At 39.6% G+C, this 15,341-nt stretch overlaps 1 protein-coding gene across 1 annotated transcript; it reads right to left on the reverse strand.

The window, feature by feature from the left end:
• Positions 1-12,794: 12,794 nt before the first annotated feature.
• Positions 12,795-13,409, reverse strand: LOC125174618 (keratin-associated protein 27-1). The gene has a single exon (XM_047874155.1). The coding sequence runs from the start codon at positions 13,407-13,409 to the stop codon at positions 12,795-12,797; it is 615 nt and encodes a 204-aa protein (XP_047730111.1).
• Positions 13,410-15,341: the final 1,932 nt, after the last annotated feature.

The raw sequence follows: 15,341 nt of genomic DNA on the forward strand, positions 1-15,341 counted from the left end.
ATTTACAATGACAGCCTTGCTCTCTTTCCTGATCTGTATTCCTGCATTTACAGTTGTCTGCTAGATCATTCCACTGGGACACCTTACCCTTCATGCTAATTATTTATATATCCATAGTGCTTTCTCCAAAGCTGGTTTCTCCTTCCATGGAGTTGATTTCTACTTATGGTACCATATTCTCTTAGTCACATAGGCTGCAACTAGTATAAAACTATCCTCACCAAAACTTCTATCTTTATCATATTCCCAAGGACAAGATTAGTAGTAAAATATAGCTCAGGCAATATCTCTCCTTCGGTTGCAGTTATCTTGAATACCTCCCTGTTGTCCACATAATAAAATCAAATGTCCTTAAGTTCTCACTCAAAGCTATTCAGGACATGGATCCCCACATACATTACCAAGCCTGAGTCCTTTAGTTCTTCTTTATATGGAACTCCAGATGACCTTATTTGCCATTCCCAGTGAGCATCTCACTTACTTTGCTGGTTTCCTCTTTGCTGTCTTGAACACTTTTCCTCCCTCTTCACTTACCTGCATCCCACTTACTCTTTACGGCTCAACTCAGATATCATCACTATGAGGAAGTCTTCATCTCTGTCCAACCAGAAGCCACTTCTTTTCCTTGGATCTTGATTCCACTTCGCCTATCGTCTATTGCACTAATCATTTCATACTTTCTATTTATTCAGTTCAAGTCTTATTTTTTGCTGCTTGGTAATAATTATATCGAAGACATTATAGCCTGTTTATATTGTTTAATTTGTATAATATAATTTGTATTGTATAATTATGTTGAAGACATTGTAGTCTGTTTGTATTGCTAAAAATTCCCAATATCCTGTTTTTGTGAACATTGATTCAAACAATGAACAAAAATGCTTTAGTCACTGTATTCATCTAGTTTATGCATTTTATTTTCTCTTCCTTTATCTCAAGTATTTCTCATGTTGGAATGAAGATGCTCACGTAGATCAATATACATGATGGTAAATAGCCATTGAGAAGAATTGATAAGGGGTTGACAGAGCCCTGTCTGTCTTAATTCAAATCCTTCTGACTTAAAGGACTCGACCTATTCACTTAGTTGGAGATGTATATCTTCAACCCTTTTGGCCCTTAGTTTTATAAACTAGAACCAATTTGTCTCTGGTTCTTTGAGAGCTTTTCATAGCCAAGGCAAAGATTTACTATAAACCTCCTAAAAAATGGGAGGTCTAGGTCTATTATTGTGCTTGTCTTGGATTTTTCACATAACACACTTTACAGCCAGTGGAAGAATGCAGTTCACCTCCAGGTCACAGAGGATCCTTGCTCAGTTATTTCCTTGCATAACAAAACACCTCTCCTGGACCCTTTTTTATTCCAGACTCCGTGGGCACACTGAAACTCTGGGGAAAGACTTTACAATAAGAAATATCATTTTAGAGTATAAAGAGTTTCTAGGTTTTTTTTTTTTTTTTAATAGAACATGGGATCAAAATGTCAATGCTATGACTTGTCAGCAACTCCGCAGTCACACTAAAATCAATAGGTGCTCTTGGGAGTTTGGCCCTAACAAACCCTTATCCTGCCACATAGAAAGGAACTCAGGGCCAATGAAGACTGAGTTGCCTAACACATTTGTTTCCTCTGAAGCATTATTTTATAACAATCCATAAAAGCTAGAGAATCACTCTTCTTCAGTTGAAAAACTGACATTTAAGTAATTCAAGTCTTTATCTTGATCTTTATCACAGCCTACTCCCAGGTTCTCATAGAATAGTGTTATCCTAAGTGGGGGAGTTTTTGTGGGTTTCCCCCCTTATAAGTTTTCTCATAATACTTAAAAACCTTTTATCTCTTTTCTTGACCAATTCTTCTAGAGACATTCTTATTTTTTATTTAGGTAAGTTAATCGGTGGTGAAACACTCTGAAAACTTGGGGATTGGTTACCATAAATGATAACTATTCGTTTTTCATGTTGAGAGTTAAAAAAGACTGATATTCCATTCTCATCTACCTTATCTCATCAGGAGTTGTCTGGAGGAATGCAGAGTCTGAAAAGAATGGAGAACTCTTTCCTATCTGAAATGCTTGTGGATTGGATTACTTAGCAATTGGTATTTTAACTTAAAAAAAAAAAAACTAAACTAGTTGATATCTTGAAAGTGAAGTGAAACGTCACTAAGGCTGTACAAGACTTAATTTTATGATAAAAAATAATTTCTTTCATAGTAACCATCCACTGCCTTGCAGTTCAATATTAGGCTTAGGTATGAATGAATTGACTTTAGGCTTTAATGGTCAAGCATAAAATTGAAGTAGTGAAGAAACTGGAGAAGCTCCAGCTGGAGTGACCATGGGTCTTTCAGAATATTTGCTGACTACCTTGCTCGCCCAGTAATGACTTTCTTTTGATGTGTTGACTTGGAAAGCAGAATGCTGAGACAATAAAGTATTGCCAAACCTAAAATCTAAACCAGAAGCGATTGGTTGGTTTATTCCATAAGAAGTTTAAGGAATTTTTACCCAAATGACAACAACAACAACAACAACAACAACAGCAAAAGAAAAGCAAAAACAGGAAGTGGTAATGGGTTTGATGTGTTAAGTAGTCACAAGAATGCTGTTAATCCCCTAGATCACTTATCCATTCATCTGCCCCCTTCCTCACAAAGAGTCACCTGCATTGTCATTTTTCCCCTGGCAACAAAGATGGGAGTTGTCAGAGACAGAGCTTTCTGGAAGAGGGAAGAAGAAGACCTCACAGGTTGATGAATTGAATTTGAGGGAAGCTCACTGGAATCAAGTGAACATGCTGACCAACTTGCATGGTTAATAGGGCATCATTTATTGTCTGTTAATTAATGCTTCATTGTCTGTTAGTAAGGAGGAATTGGGCAGGCAAATTAAAGGCCAACTCCTAGGAAACAGATTCACAAACAGCTGACCAACAGTATATGATTTGAGCAGGAGGAATTTTTCTATAATCTGGAAGTCCATCCCAAGTTCTCCTTCACGTAATAACTGGTACATAGGTTCATCTGAATGGGCGGAAATTTCCACCCTCTTTCAGACAACAGTAATAGAGATATACACCTACACTGAGCTTGAAATGAAGAAAATTCACTAATGCTAAGATCAGAAACTCGTTAAATTTTTAAAACTTTGACTGGTTGTTTTGGAGGATTAGAAGGTGGTGTGCACCTTCCTGTGAAGGAAGAGTGAACAGTTGAACCATCTCCCAGCTCAGCCCCTCCTGCAGCCTGACCTCTTTATATCCATTTAGAGATAAATGTAAAAGGTCAGAGTTTTTACATTGGGCTCTTTTCACTATAAAGAGGCTTTGGTTTTCTCAAGGACATTTCCAAATACTCATACTCTTGTGGGACACCATAGATGAGGCATTGAGTGCCTTGGATTGGGTTTATAATGCTGCTAAATGTGACCCACTGTAGAATGAAAAACTGACTTTAAGAATTCTGAGTGAATTCTTGCAGTCCACCCACCAACTTGGAAATCTCCTTTGGCCCTTGTGTTGAAATTGGATTAGTATAAAAGAGACATTATCGTAATAATGGGGCAGTAGATGTCCCAGGCTCAGTTGTATTTAGCTAAGTTAACAAATAGCTGCTATTGTGTGTCTCAAATCCAAAGTAGCCAAAGGTACGAGCCTTGTGATCCACAGCTGGAAGACAACCTGGCTGTGACTGCTGAGCCAAAAGATTCCCAATGTTTAAATAAATGGAGTGAGCACGATTATTTTTTGCCTAATATAAGACATCGGATGTAGAGGTCACTTTTAGACAATAAGCTTGAGCAATGGAAACATGAACAAAGCAAAAGGGCGCATGGCAACCACTGAGCTGAATGAAAACAGGCTCATTCAGACACCCACCTCAAAATAACCAGAGGTCTAACTGACCAGTTGCAACCACTCACAGATCCTAAGATTACCAAAAAAGGGGAAATTTCATATTGTCCCATACACCCTCATTCTGTCCCTTAACTGTGGCCCCTCACCACTACCTTGTGGCAGGCAGTTTTTCCTTTGTTGTCCCATCTGCCACTCCCTTGCAGTATATTCAATAAACTTCTTTCTCTTTTGTTGTGTTTTGGGTGAATTCTTTCACCATCTGCAGGCATGCATCCAATCAAAGCACCCCACATTGAATGTACTAAAATCATTAGAAGATTGTTTGAGCCCCTAGCTGGTGTCTCACTGTTAAGAACCAAAAGTAAAGCCACTTTCACTATTGGTGCTGATATCCATTATCTCTCTCTCTCTCAACACCTGATGATTCTTCCCTCCCCCATACCCTGACATCAGTCACTTTGAGGAGATGAATGATTAAGGGTAGGACCCATAAGACCTATGTGTCTCTTTCCACAAGGAAGACAAAGGCCCAATGAACTCCTTTAAATGTTCTGTGAAGTTTCTGGGAAAATGCATCAGGAGCAGTGCAGTATAGAAATAAGGGTTATATATTGGGTGGGAGGAAGGTCCCTGTAGGTCTATAGCATTTCTACATGTCTTGAGAACAAAGTCACTGGTTCCTTCTGTTCTGGATGATCTTTTCAACCATGTTTGTATAGTAAAGAGTTTTGGAAAATAAATATAGTATTTCTCTCTAGGGCAAAAAACAGGTATGCTTACTTCCCATTATCATATTGATGATCTAGGTTTATGTTTTCTTTTTTAATAATCTAGGCTTCTTAATCTCAGGTTTTCTTTCCTATTAAACAACTCACTGCAAATGTAAGTATCATGAGGTTTCCTATTCCCTGTGGGAATTGAGGGTCAGAGAATTGGTGTAATGGCAATATTCTGGCTTCTGCTACTGCCATGAATAATAAACCTTTTGTCTCTGACCCATAGATGTCATGTCTTCTGCCAGCTTCCATGAATCTGTGCTAAGCTAACTTGTTTGCTTGCAAGCAGGGTAAAAGCTCAGATTTTTCGTGGTTCTCATTGTCTTGTCCCTTTCCAAAGATTTCTATTTTCTAGTTGAAATTGTGGCATTGCAGCATCATAATTACCTCTATTTGTTTCAACAATCATTTAATAAGATAAATTTTAGTAGAAGTACAATAATTATAGTAATACTGAAATAATTATCAAAAATTATGCATTTATGCAGCAGTCACTAGCATAGATTAATCAAATTTATTTGAAGATAAAGAAAACAATTTGATGCCATATTGAAAACATATTTCAAAGGCTTAAAGAGCATAAAAAGAAGAAGAAAACTAACAAAGAAAAAGAATAAATACGGCTTAGTTAATAAGCAGTCTTAAGTCTGAATAGTATAGCAATAGATGGGTATGCTAGATCTTTCTTTCTTTCTTTCTTTCTTTCTTTCTTTCTTTCGGTAGGTGGGGGGTGGTGGGACAGAGAGAGAGGGAGATAAAAAATCCCAAGCAGCCTCTATGCTGTCAGCACAGAGCCTGATGCAGGGCTTGATCTAATGAAGTGTGAGATCGAGACCGGAGCTGAAATCAAGAATAGGATGCTTCACCGACTGAGCCACCCAGATACTCCACTAGATTTTTATTTACAACAAAACAGTCATATAACATAATAAGAGACCGGCCACCCCTTCCAACTAGGCTAGGTAGAAATGTGTACGTACTTTATTTAGGAATCAGCAACTAATAGGGATTACTTAATCTACCCCAAGGTATAAGATATGGAACTCATGGACAAAAGCTATTGAATATGTAGCTCATTTGTTAACAAGAAAAGAACTCCACCAGGGGTCAGCAGCTGCTAAATCCAACCATGGATGAGCCATGAGCCATGTGAATTCTAGGACAGTAATTACTGTCCATGTAGCCCAACGTTTGAGTTTAGGCTGCCAGGTGGTAGGGACTAAAGACTTCAGGGGAAAAAGGTGAGTGATGGTTATGTGGCAAGCTCTGGACACATCATGAGCAGGGTGGTGTAGGGGTGGCTTATAGGAACTGGGCAGAGGCATATTGGTTGGCAGTGAATGGTTCCCTTCTGGTTTCTTGGCATTCCTTCAGGAGCCGGGTTCTGTCACAGCTGCTGCTGGCTAAGCAGAGGTCACCTCCAAGGCTCACGTGGAGGAAAGAGTTATTTGAGGAGATGACAGAAACACAGCAATAACTCCTGAGGGAATCACAATTGTGGTTTGTAGCGGAGAAATTATTTAAAAAGACAAGATGACCTTAGTGAAGATTCTAGGCAAAGACCCCATACTTTGTGCTATTCCCCCTTTAGTGCTGTGTCTTCTAGAACTTTTTAGTAATGAGTATTGGTATCCGGTGCAGGCTTTATTCTGATTCAGAGTGTCAAAAATGGTGATAAACATAATCGAGTCATTTAAATGTCAGAGAAGATAGCTACTTACAGCTGTAGAAAAGTACCCACTGAATCTCTAAAACAAGGGACTTATAGTTTTATTTACCATTCAACAAACCATGCATTTAGAAAAACAATATTCCATCCTTTGTTAAAACATATTTGAAATTCTGGGGATAGATTGATGTTTATTACAGCTGGCATATTAATTTAAGATAGGTCACATTTATGATCCAATAAAGGTTTTAATGTGTTATGTGTGGCCTTTAATGCACATACAGGGCTCATTAAAAATTATTGTGCTTAGTACATTTAAATATTTTTAAATAAACTTCTCATAAGGGACACTTTGGAGTACAGCCAATGGGGCACTGGAATGGGAATCACTAAGTTTGAGTTCTAGCTGTGACCCTGCTTGAGTAAATCACATACCCTTGGCAAATATATTTGCTCAACTATATGAGCGAATCTCACTGAAGATCTCTTACACATTTAAAGAAAATATGCTTCTATGAAAATGTAACTGTGATAGAAATGAAGAAGCATAAGACGAAACCATGTAAAAATGGTCCGCTAGCCTTTGCTACAAATGCTCAGGCCACCAGCATGATGGAGGTATGGCAAACACTTAACTCTGATTGGACATTTTTCAGAACAAACACAGTTTGGGATGATATTTGTCCTCCAGAGGAAAGCTCAGTGGGCTGGAATGTAGCATTTTTTTTTTTTTTTGACTGCCTAGAATTCCATTTGTAGCCTAAGGGTCTCCAACCACTGGCTTGGCATTAGGAGTCCCTCCAGGACCACTTCAAGATCAATACTTTGATTGCCATACTCATTTACTGCAGGAAATTAAACCAGACTCTTGGGGATCAAGCCCCCCACCAGCTGCAGCCCCAGGGAGACAAGACACAGGAAACCGGGAGCAAACCCACTTTGAGCAACCTGCTGAACAAACCTAGACGTGAAAAATGACAGAACGGCACTAATGCCTGTTTTTGTTTCCTGAGAATAAACTTTGAAAAGTATTTATTTCAGTAGTAATGGGTGTTCTACTATCTGGTGAGTATATCTGTGATTATTACAAACCTTGACTGAGATCTATAAGTCTGATCATTGGATAAATACGTTATAGCACTTGAGAATATTGATATGCTAAAATTTAAAATTTATTTGGTTCACGCTCTCCTGCAACCTAATTTAACACAATATGAAGTCTAGAGGATAGTTCTTTGTTTTTGGGGCTTTCAAAATGCATTATTACATAGGTTTCCTAACATGGAGAGTGTCAGAGTGAATGAGGCTCATTTCAAGGGGAAGCATGAACAACCGTTAATAACCCTACTGTAAACGTTGAGAGGGTCTATAGTGGAAAAGGGTTTTTTAACCCATGTGTTCCACTCTGCATATTCAATTTAAATAAGTAGCATGCCACTGTCCACAAAGCACTAGTGGTAAGCAGTGTCCTGATAAGGGAGGTGTTATACTTAGTCTTTTCTTGGCCTTTCCATCTCCTTTTGTCACTATCTTCATCAATTAGTAGTTCCTGAACTCCTGCAGGGGAATTGGTCTTGCACTGGAAGCAATATCATATTGAGTAATGGAAGAATGGCAGTGACCCTACCATTTTCAGTATTGAGATTCCTTTGTTCTTGTGACTGGATCCAAGCACACTGGTTTTGCCTCTGGGCTCCAAGGAATAACTCTTTTTGAATCCCATTAGTGAATTTCTTTCTATCAAGCCAGGGGGTTGGAGGGGCACCTGGGTGGCTCAGTCGGTTGAGTGTGAGACTCTTGATTTTGGCTTGGGTCATGATCCCTGAGTCATGAGATGGAGCCCCATGTCAGTATCCGTTCTGACTGTGGAGCTCCTTGGGATTCTCTCTCCCTCTCTCTCTCTCTCTCCCCCCGCCCTTCCTCCTTCCTTCCCTCCCTCTCTCCCACGCTCATATGCTGTCTATCTCTCTAAAATACAATACAATACAATACAATACAATACCAGAGAAAATTATACAAAAGCCAGCAATTCTTAATACTATGCAACCACAAAGATGTGTTTTTTTAATTCAAAATTTCATTTAATTTTTAGATCTTTACCCTATTTGTGTCTATATCCCTAGAGTATATGTTATTGCTAACCAAAGCCATAGCTCTGATATAACCAGTATCAGTGAGTAATCAATTGTCTCAAAAAGGACTCTTGCTTTGCGCTCATTGTTCCGTCTTTAGCTATTTTTGTAATTGATTATCATTTCCATTTGGGTTCCAGGGGAAGAATACCAATTGCAGTGAATGAATTTCAAACTGAGGGAGTAACAGGAAGTCGCTGAAGGTAGAAACGGGAACCAGAACTAGGGAAAGATATTCTGGCTTCCAGAAAGGTGTCAGTGACTCTGATGCAACACGGAACAAAATGCTGCCACTCTGGGCACCTGAGTGGCTCAGTGGGTTAAGCCTCTGACTGTTGGCTTCAGCTCATGTCATGATCTTGCTGCTTCGTAAGTTCGAGCCCTGTGTGGGGCTCTGTGCTGACAGTGGGGAGTTTGCTTAGGATTCTCTCTCCCTCTCTCTCTCCCTTTCTCCCACTCACACTGTCTCTGTCTCTCTCTGGATAAATAAATAAACTTAAAATGTTCTCATATCCCCCTAATGTCTAAAACAGGCTCAGAGTTTTGAAAAGGAACATAGTTAACTAGAAAGACATAGGGACTAAGGGTATGAAAAACAGAATTGCTAACAACATCAAGATAGTCAAGCTTACATTGTAGAAACATCTGACTCCATACTGTCTAAAAACCTTCTCTTGTACTTAGATTACATAATTTCACATGATCTAACGTTCATGTTCTTTTCTAAGATATTGAAAATCTATAATATTTCACAAACTCCAGTGAAATATGCCTAAATCCTTTCTAGCATTCCTGGTTGTAATTAAGGCATCCAATCACCTATATTTAGTTCCCTGGTTATTTCATCCACAACTTTGTTTCTTTCTCGCCATTGTTTCAGTAGATGACATACAATTATACAACAATAAAATATAACCAGACTAATTTTCAATTTATTTATTCAGAACCTCTATAGGACACAGAGATCTCCCCCATATTTGGGCTGCTCTGGGGACAAAACATACAATGTCATCTGGTAGTCAGGATTTATACCTCAAGCTCTGAAGTCAAACTCACTGGATTAAAATCCTGGATCCACCATTTCCCATCTGCATGATCTTGGATTTCTTAATTTATATGTGTCTTCATCCGCATTGAAAAAAAATGAAGATAAAAAAATTGTACTCATCCGACTAGGTTGTTTAAACTTAAAGTTGAAAAGTACATATACAGTGCTTGGTAAACAATTAGGACCAAATTAATAAGAGTCATCTTATGGCTTTTGGCACTGTATTGCATAAGCAAGAAAATGTTCCTGAAATTCATTATGCTTAGCTTCCGGGAGAAAAGCATGCTATTAAGCTATTGATGTCTTGAAGAGTCTAGGGTAGGTGATACCAATGACCAAATCCAACCAGAGCCTTTCTGTTCAAGCAGGAGGAATTTCCTTGATCTATGAGGAATGTTCTCTAACATGTACCCACTGAGTCACTTCTACAGTTTTTGAGAGTACTGCACAGACTATTTGGGTTATGTTCCATACTGTGTGTAACCTTTGTACCTATAATGGAAGGGCTTTTCCTGGCCTCTGTCTTAAAATTCAAATCCGGTATAGAGAAATCATGAGAATAAATGGAGCCTGAGGCCCAAGAAGCAAATTATCAGGTGAAATGTCAAATGATTCTTACATAAGTTGACATAAATACTTCATTAAGCATTTAATGTCCATGATGTCATGTAGTTGTCACAATAATTCAGTGATTTAGACATTATATCCATTTTATTTTATTTGTTTTAAATTTTTTAATGTTTTTATTTATTTTTTAGACAGAGCATGAGCAGGGGACAGGCAGAGAGAGAGGGAGAAAGAATCCAAAGCAGGCTTCACAAACCGTGAGATCAAGACATGAGCTAAGATCGAGTCAGACTCTTAACTGACTGAGCCACCCAGGTGCCCTACCATTATCTATTCCAATACCAAGAATCTTTAGTTCCTGAATCCACACAATTTCTCTCTATAATGAGTTCCAATGTGCTCCATGTTGGGTTAGATTAGATAGATACTGACCCCTTCTTCAGCTAACTTCCCCTTAGGGGAGTGATCACATTCAGCCTGGAAAGAATGAATTAAGGTCTAGGATGATACACAGAGTATGTGGAAAAATAAAAACGCTTTTTAACATTGCTGTTCCCTTCTCCTGCCTTCCCCTGCTCACCATACGCACACACACACACACACACACACACACACGCGCGCGCGCACCACACTTAGCCACTTAGCCACTTGGCACCAATATCCTGTCTCCCAACAAGCCACACCCATTAAAGGAACATATACTTGGAAGGCAAATGAAAGAGCTGGTTTTCCTCCTGTCTTCAGAAACAGTGGCCAAAATGAGTTGTACTCTTCCCAGGCCCTCCCATTTGAGTTGCATTAGTAACAATCTTCACTGTGCATGAATTTCAACCGTGTTTTCATGATTGGCTGTGACAGGAATACTGAGAAGCTTCCACGCAGATGAAAGCTCTCCTTGGCGTTGACAGTGCTCTGCCACTGCCGGCACTGCTCTGCTCAGAAGCTCAATGTCAAGGTCCCCTGCTGCAGGAAGGCTCTGCTGTTGTGGCTGCCATATGCTCTGTTAATATTGATGAGACCAAACAGTGTTCATTCAGCCTCTTTCAGACCTGCCTCAGCTCTCTATCAACTCCACCCCTCTATGGCAGCACCTCACTTCGTGGTAGTTTATGGATTTTAGGCTTAAATCACCTCTGTTAGGATAACAGATGTGCAAATCAACATCAGCTCTGTCATAAACTCAGATACTTGCCAGCCCACCTACACGAGGCATGGAGTATGTTTTCTTAGCATTTCCTTTGGTGGAAGGTGCTACTTGCATCATTCAAAATCCAAAACAGCTATCCTTTCACTCTTTGGACGACTGGCGCTGCTAATCTGTCAGAGATCTTTGGGTTTCTCTACAGATCGCTGCCTCTCTTCGTATGGTGTCTCCGAGCTAGCTAATCATGTTGGGAAATCTTACTGAGCATTTCCTATATACAAGGTCATGTGCTGAGCACTTTCAAATTATTAACTTATTAAGTCTCACAGTGGAACTATCATTAACATCACAGTTTTGAACTTGAGGAAACGGAGGTGAGAGTTGTTAAATAATTTGTACAGAGCCTCACGGTAGGGTTTCGAACAACCCTCACCCGGCAAGGCTGAGATTCAGACCCAGGAAAATCTGACTTCAGAGTTCATGCTCTTCACCACTCCCGTATGTCACTCTGAAAACTGAGAACTCCATTTAAGAGCACACCCATAGCTTCTCAATAGCCAAGCTATTCTAAGCAAAATTAATGTATCTCCACACATTCTGGCCCCACGGTTTTATGATCTTCATACTGAGGATGTTCCCTTTCTGCTGCTGACTACCACAACCATGTTCTTTTATTCTGCTTCATACTATACAAACAATTGTAATGGAACATATTCTCTTTTTTTTTCTTCCAAATATTTATACCATTTTCATCTGGTGAAAAAGAAAACCCAGTAACATAAAACCCACAAAAGTGTTGAAGAAAAATAATGTGACAATTAAGTTTGTAATTCTAAACGCAGTAAATTTATTTAACACGAAGAGTGTTTTCCCAACTCAGAAAACACTTAAGAAATAGTGAAAAGAAGAAGACGGATAGCAGAAATGCAGTGGATCCACTAAGCCGGAGCTCATTATATTCAAAGCTCTCTGGCTACTATGTGGTTATGAAGTCCATGGAAGTGAAATTGAAAATTCTCTTGCACTTTTCCAGCAATAGATTCAATCTCACAGTTGACTACAAGAGAGTTGTGATACAGCAGATAAAATAGTGAATGGACAGGGGGTAGATACAGATTTCAACTGCAGTTCTGATGTTATTAACAACACGGACAACGTCTGATAGAGTTGAACCCATCAGATTCATGGGACTAGACAGGGTTCAGGGTCCCTTTAAACTACAATATAATCTAGATTTCTGAGATTAGGCGCACATTACATTTATATATTATAATAAACCAGATTCAGTGCTAAGTGTTTCCGCTGATAATAACCAGTACTCAGTTAGTTACTGGTTGCAACTCTCAGTGCTCTGCAAATAGTGTCCTAGTGACCTAAAATATTTAACACGCTTCCCAATCCCAGCTTCCTACCAGAAATGCCCCAAAGAGCAAAAACCAAAATCTCTTCTCTTTGTAGACAGCAAAAGACCTGTCCATTCACTCACAAACACACAAAAAATAATACGTATTTAGAGAAATAAAAGTTCCTAGATACCTTGGAAAATCAATTTATCTGAATTAGACTATGTTATCTCCTCTACACATTCTCTGCATTCTTCACTTACTAGGCAGTTGCAAACCACCAGTAACACAGCAGGTTGGCTCATAAGTGTTAGAAGAAGATTCCAGGAGTTGTGGCCCTGGTGCGACATAGACCGGAGGCCTACAGGAACCAGATTCAGGGCTCTGAGATTGACATTGGCCAGGGTCACATTCCAGAGTCTGACAACTCTTAGACAGATAAGTCTTGGGTGGACAACTCTTTGCCACGTGGCTCACAGGCTGGCAGTTCTGGACTATAACTTTCTGGCTGCTTCCTGACTGGTAAGGCTGAGAAACACACGCCAACATTGCTGAGGAACGTCCTGATTGGCATATTGTCTTTTCACAGGGCCTGGAACTAGAGCAAGTTGTTTGGAAAACTCTGGGGAGGCAAGCACTTTGCATGCAGCTCTGCTCTGTGCCCAGTTCCTGTTTACAGTTGGGCACTTTGCAGCTGGTAGTTTCACTGCAGGTTTCTTGAAAGTCGTCCAGGAGCCAGGTCCTGCCATGGCAGCTGCTGGGTAAAAAAAATCCATCTTCAAAGCTTATGAGCTTAGACCCATGTACAATGGCAGAGAGTGGTGGGACATTGTAGAAGTTCCTGGGAGAGTGGCCTTGGCTCTCAGACATACTGTTGAAACCCTTGATTGAAGTCGGTCTTAAGGACCCAGCATGCCAGATCTGAAGATTCCTTTTTGGCGAGATTATATACTCAGAAAACTGGGTGTTGGCTTCTTCTCAAGACTCCTTTCCACCTCATTGCTTAAGCTAATTTGAAGTATAACATCTCATTAGCACTTTGTTTAGTAACATATGAAGATAATGTCCTATTAACAAAGAAGCTGATCAGTTTTGAGTCCTCAATATAGCTTTCATGTTAGCCCCAAAGCTGACTCATACGGGTGGAGTTTGTCAAATATGAGTCCCAACATGCCTCCCAAGCTAACACTTTTTTTTTCTTAGTCACCATGACTCTCCATATTGGTAAATGGACAAAACAAATGTATGTGGAAATAGCCAACTGTGTACTAATCAGTATTCAGCACTAGAGTTTTCAGAGAAGCTCTTTTGGCAAAAGAAAATAATGTGATCAAGACATTTTCAGTCAGAAGCCAATCCAATTAAACCAACCCTCATTCTACTCAGATCTTTGTCCAATTGATCAGGATGTGGGAAGGACTCGACAATGAAATCTTTTCTTACTGTTCACCCAAAGTACTGACAGTGACCATTGTCCTATGAATGTCTTTCTCTTTGTCTACCATTTTGTTTCCCTCCTCTTACTGAAGGTCAAATATAAATGTTGTCTCTTTATGAAGCTTTTCCCAGATCTTCCTATTTGCAGGTTACTACTTCTTCTGAATTATCAATGGACTTTGACACATTCTTTATGGTGACTGTATTTATACCAAGTGGTGTCTTTACTTCTATTTGTGCTTCTCGACGGGTGATATTTGCCTTTGTAACAATCCTCTTTCAGATATACTTTTCATTTTTGTTTGTTGTGCCCTGTTTTTTTTACTTTAGAATGATTGAGTCTTACATTTATCACATTAGCCACTGTACTTAGTATAGTGTCATACTCATAACATAGGGCCTACGAGCATAATTTCTATGGCACCTTCTATAACTCACTTAGCTCAGCTCTTGACTGTGAAACAATAGAAGTGCATTCTTAGCACCATTCTCTGGCTCCTTTTCTCAGGTCTGAAGAAAACCAAGAACATTCAGGAACCTGATACAAGTCCTCCTCAATATGTGATGGCCTGGGGATGTCATATATTTCAACAGACGCACCTGAATACATTCAGCCTGACAAGCTGCCTGCTCAACCTGTGCAAAAGGCCTTCATAGCACATGCAAGCTATTTATGATTTTGAATGACCAGTCTTGTGTGTTTAAAGATCCCAATATGCTGTCCACATGACCCCAATAACCCGTTTAAATCTTATGCATAGTTGTATTTATCATTGCATGGAATACTTCCACTGTAGCTCGTATTAAATGGATTTCCATTGCCCTGAGACTAAGATCCATATTCCTTAGTCTGGCCTACACAGCACCTTGCAAAACCTGAGTGCTGCCTGTTTTTTCTAACTCCAAATCTTGTCATCTCCCTCTGCCCAACATCCTCCATGGCACAGGCTTCTACTTGGCCCTTGAGCATGTCTAGCCTCTCTTTGCCTCAGCACTTTGCACGTGCCTCTGCCTGTCTGTTTCATCCCATTTCTGCCCTCTCGGACTCGACATACAGCTTCTTCCGTCATCTTTTGTGTCTCAGCTTAAGAGCTACCTCGAAGGGTGGCTTGCCTTCATCACCCTGTTTGAGAAAAGATTGCATTCTCAGAGTCTGTTTTTCTTCCCTCATAGAACTTATCTTACTTTATAATGGTTTTATTTGCTTCTTCACTGTGCCTTTGCCCCTACACTATGAGTTCCATAAAGGCAAAAAGTGTGAATGTCTTCCTCACTATTCTATCTTCAGCCCTGAGCCCAGAGCCTGGCTGGCACATAATAAGAGCTCCATTGATGTGTTTTGAAAAATTAATGAATAGAAGCTGC

This window comes from Prionailurus viverrinus, chromosome C2, assembly GCF_022837055.1.
Source record: "Prionailurus viverrinus isolate Anna chromosome C2, UM_Priviv_1.0, whole genome shotgun sequence".
Lineage (NCBI taxonomy): Eukaryota > Metazoa > Chordata > Mammalia > Carnivora > Felidae > Prionailurus > Prionailurus viverrinus.

What these genes read in the sequence shown, in the direction of transcription:
- LOC125174618 (XM_047874155.1), bottom strand. Translation starts at nt 13,409, where the DNA reads ATGTCTGAGAGCCAAGGCCACTCTCCCAGGAACTTCTACAATGTCCCA.